The 3,904-nt window shown below is 42.0% G+C and overlaps 1 protein-coding gene across 3 annotated transcripts; it reads left to right on the forward strand.

Annotated features, from left to right (window-relative positions):
* Nucleotides 1-2,733: 2,733 nt before the first annotated feature.
* On the forward strand, nt 2,734-3,904 carry LOC147310819 (trace amine-associated receptor 13c-like). 3 transcript variants are annotated; one of them, XM_086266153.1, is made up of 2 exons: nt 2,734-2,909; nt 3,088-3,904. In XM_086266153.1, the coding sequence occupies exons 1-2, from the start codon at nt 2,734-2,736 to the stop codon at nt 3,902-3,904; spliced, it is 993 nt and encodes a 330-aa protein (XP_086122279.1). The 3 variants fall into 3 exon arrangements, with proteins under 3 accessions (XP_086122279.1, XP_086122280.1, XP_086122281.1); XM_086266154.1 differs by having other exon boundaries at nt 2,737-2,812; nt 3,087-3,904; XM_086266155.1 differs by having other exon boundaries at nt 2,737-2,804.

Below are 3,904 nucleotides of genomic sequence, written 5' to 3' on the forward strand. Positions count from 1 at the left end.
GAATAAGGCACGGCGGGACCACAGAGTATCATTCAGAGCCATCTTTATTGACATCTCACCACAACACCCACAAACCCCTGAGTCCCCGTGTTTTTAACTAGGCGGGCGTGATTAAGGATGGCGTGCAGGTGCGTCCGCCCTCCCTGCACGGCACCGCAGACCACGCCCCACCACACTGACACACAATACAAAACAATAACTACACAACACACTAACTCTAGCCTCAAAACACGCTAAACATCACTAATGTCTCACATATGAAAACTCTCTCTCTGTCTTTCTTTCGCTTGCCCGCTTTCCGTCGCAGGTGTCGCTCCTAAAACTGCCCCTTCTCCCTAAACAACCAAGTGCCACATGTTGCCATATCAGTTTTTGATTGGCTGACAAGGTAAACTTTAACACCAATAGGGAAGGGGTGTTTGTTTTCTTTTTCTTTTTTCACTCGCAAGCGGAGAGTGCTTGCTAGCGCTGTCTGTAGAAAACGCCTTTTTTACCGTGCTTCCCGCTGTAAACACAACTGTTTTGTTCAGAATAAAACATTGCGTGTATCTTTTTTCTCATAACTCTGATATTACGTGGCCCATCAACACAATTCAAAAACTGGTATATAGTTTGAATTCCGCACTTTTGATCCAGGTTGAAATGGAGACTCTGAGTCGCTGCATCTTGTAGCTGTGTCGTCTTAAATTGGTCTTGTGATTTTGACGCGCCAGCGCGTCCGTTGACCCCAGAGGGTTAAAGCTCGACGAGGAGCATACAAGCTAAGAAGGTTAGCAAGATAGCTAGGCGCAATGTTATTTATAATTTTAAAAGTAAGCAACAAGATTTTAAAATCAATACAATATTTGATGGGTAGCCAAAGTCAACAAGAACTGGAGTAATGGAAGCAAATTTTCCAGTTCCAGTTAGGAGACGAGCTGCAGCATTTTGAGCAAGCTAAAGTCTATGGAGATGGACAGATTGGCCAAAGTAAAGGGAATTGCAGTATTCTAATCTGGAAGTCACAAAAGCATGAATACGTTTTTCAAGGTCATTGTGCTGTGTAAAATGTTTGGCTTTAGAGATTGTGCAATTGAAAAAGCCAGATTTGACTACTGAGGACACTTGTTTAACAAGCTTAAATGAACTGTCCAGGAAAACACCTAGATTGCTTACAGTGTCAGAGAAGAAGCTAGCAAGGGGGCCAAATAGAATGGCTAACTAGTCCCGAGGGATATGCCTATCAAACACTACAATCTCAGTTTTGGATGGGGTGAGTAACATCCCATTGTGATAGAAAAAGATCCGAGAGATAGGATTTAAACCCGTTAAGGGCAGAACCCTTAATGCCTACAGCATGACACACAACAAAACACAATTTTCTCTAGTGCTTTAGATAAGAACGGGAGTTTGGAGATTGGTCTATAGTTTGCAGGATCATTCTGGTCAAGGCTGCTTTTCTTTAGAACAGGCTGCACTGTTGCGTGTTTAAAGGCAGTCGGGACACAGCCCACCATTAATGATAGGTTCATCAAAGGTAGAATATAAGGCCAATTACATCAAAACCATCCTTAATAATGGGAGAAATGTCACGTCCAGAATTCGAACTTCTCACCTGTCCAATAATCTCTTGAGGGTGGAGAATGAACTACTTCCTACTTCCTACCTCTTCCTACTTTAGCACGGAGAGGATTCACCACAGAGGGGTGTAAAAATGAAGGCTTAAGAGATAGAATTCTTCTTGTAAAATGATTTAAAAATTGCTCACAGAGAGCTGAGGAAGCCAAATCTGACCTACCAGGACAAGGATTGATCACGGAGTAAAAGACTTAGTGTCCGTGCTATCAGGATCAAAAAAGGCACAGTCTCAGAATTAAATATACATACAGGGCGACGAGGGCCCGCAGAAGTCAGTTCTATTGCATTTTACTCAGCATCGACCATAAACACAAAATGGTCAGAGATGCCAACATTATCATTGCTCTTAATACAGATATCCTGAGCATATGAAATGACCAAGTCCAACGAGTGGCCCTTTAAATGTGTCGCTTCACTCACCCACTGTGTAAGAATGCTGCGAATCCAAGTTTCCATCAGGAACAAAGAATCCAACCACAAGGTGAGAAAAAGATCGTTTAGGGAGTCCCAATCCATGTCCGAGCAGGCAAACAAACCACTGGGCGAGCTGGGTAAGATTGTCGTCCTACTGGACAAATCCAACGGTGGCTAATCAGTCACCATGTCTCCATTCAGGACAACTGGTCCTGAATGGAGAAAGGAGGTTGCAAAATATCCAAAGTGGAATAGGAGTTAGCCGCAGCATGTGCCTTACCTTAAAGCGAACATGGAACCCACTCAGTTTGCCCCGCTTCCTATAGCGCCTCTTAGGCAGGGAAGGTAGAGGCAGAGGATGTGCACCAGTGGAAGGGTAAATAAATGACAAAGTAGCATCTCCTAAGTTCCAGCAAGGGTACGGCTGATAGCAATGGGTCGAAGACTTCGGGGTTTTGAGGTCGAAGAACAGGGTTGGCCGATTGTAGGTAATGCATGCAATCTATCAAGTACATGAACTTCACTGGAAAAAGTTTAAAAACCTCAATACACAATGAAACTATGCAGGATTTGACATAGTTGTAAACATACTGAAAGAAAACTGCCACTAGTGGGAAAGAGGGAGGAGCAATGTGAGCAAAGAAAATAAATCAGGTACAGAACAAAGAGCTTCAGGCAGAAAGCTGGAACCTCCTTTTTCTAATGATGAAAACCTTTGAAGAAACTGAACTCTGCTTTCCACAACTCCTCAACTCCTCCTGCAGGAAGACCATGCGTCCTTATACATTTTCTATCCTTATTTATATTACCCTGTCCTCCATTTCTTTGCTCACTGTGACTCTTAATCTGCTGGTCATCATCTCCATCTCACATTTCAAGTAATAATTTTGTTAGACATATGCAGACAGTAAGATTTTATGGCTAAAAGATGAAAATGATATGATATCCTATCTGAGTGAGTCTGAGCTAAATGCTTTTTCCTTTTATCTGTATAAAATTGCACTTGTTGCTACAAATAATAATAATAATAACTGTGTCGCTGTCTTTTGTCTTCAGGAAGCTGCACACCCCCACCAATCTCCTCCTCCTATCTTTGGCTGTCTCTGATTGCCTGGTGGGTCTCCTGATTTTATTTCAAATTATGATTATAGATGGTTGCTGGTTTCTTGGTGAATTCATGTGTAGTATGTATTTTCTCTTGGACTACATTATTACCTCTGCGTCAATAGGAACCATGGTTCTCATATCAATTGACCGTTATGTGGCTATTTGTTACCCTCTCCATTACTCTACCAAAGTCACCCCAAAAAGAACAAAAGCATGTGTTTATCTGTGTTGGATTTGTTCTTCAGTCTTTCAATGTCTCCTGCTAAAAGACAACCTGGTGCAACCTGGCAGGTATAATTCCTGCTATGGGGAGTGTGTGGTTGTTGTTGGCCATGCTTTTGGAGTTGCAGATCTATTGCTGTCCTTTATTGGTCCTGTCATTGTGATTGTAGTTCTTTATCTAAACGTATTTGTTGTGGCTATGACTCAAGCTCGTGCCCTGCAGTCACATATTGCAGCTCTGACACACGAGGGGTCAGTAAGTACAAATGTTAAGAAATCTGAAATGAAAGCAGTAAGGACCATCAGTGTTCTTATCATTGTGTTTCTAATATGTCTCTGCCCATACTTTGGTGTCACACTCTCAGGTCAAGATGCCATCCTCAGTGCTTCATCTGTTGCATTTGTAATGTGTTTGTTCTATTTAAACTCCTGTCTAAACCCTCTAATCTATGCTTTATTTTACCCCTGGTTCAGAAAATCTGTTAAACAAATTGTTACACTTAAAATATTGAAGTCTGGCTCTTGTGACACCAATATCATGTAA

Source organism: Aulonocara sp. 'chitande type north' Nkhata Bay, linkage group LG16 (genome assembly GCF_057382095.1).
Source record: "Aulonocara sp. 'chitande type north' Nkhata Bay isolate Kocher_YH1m ecotype deep benthic linkage group LG16, A_spYH_male_GT1.1, whole genome shotgun sequence".
Taxonomy (NCBI): domain Eukaryota; kingdom Metazoa; phylum Chordata; class Actinopteri; order Cichliformes; family Cichlidae; genus Aulonocara; species Aulonocara sp. 'chitande type north' Nkhata Bay.

Coding starts and splice junctions, on each gene's coding strand:
- LOC147310819 (XM_086266153.1), top strand. CDS start 2,734: ATGATGAAAACCTTTGAAGAAACTGAACTCTGCTTTCCACAACTCCTC. Junction 2,910..3,087: donor ATCTCCATCTCACATTTCAA/GTAATAATTTTG, acceptor TTTTGTCTTCAG/GAAGCTGCACACCCCCACCA.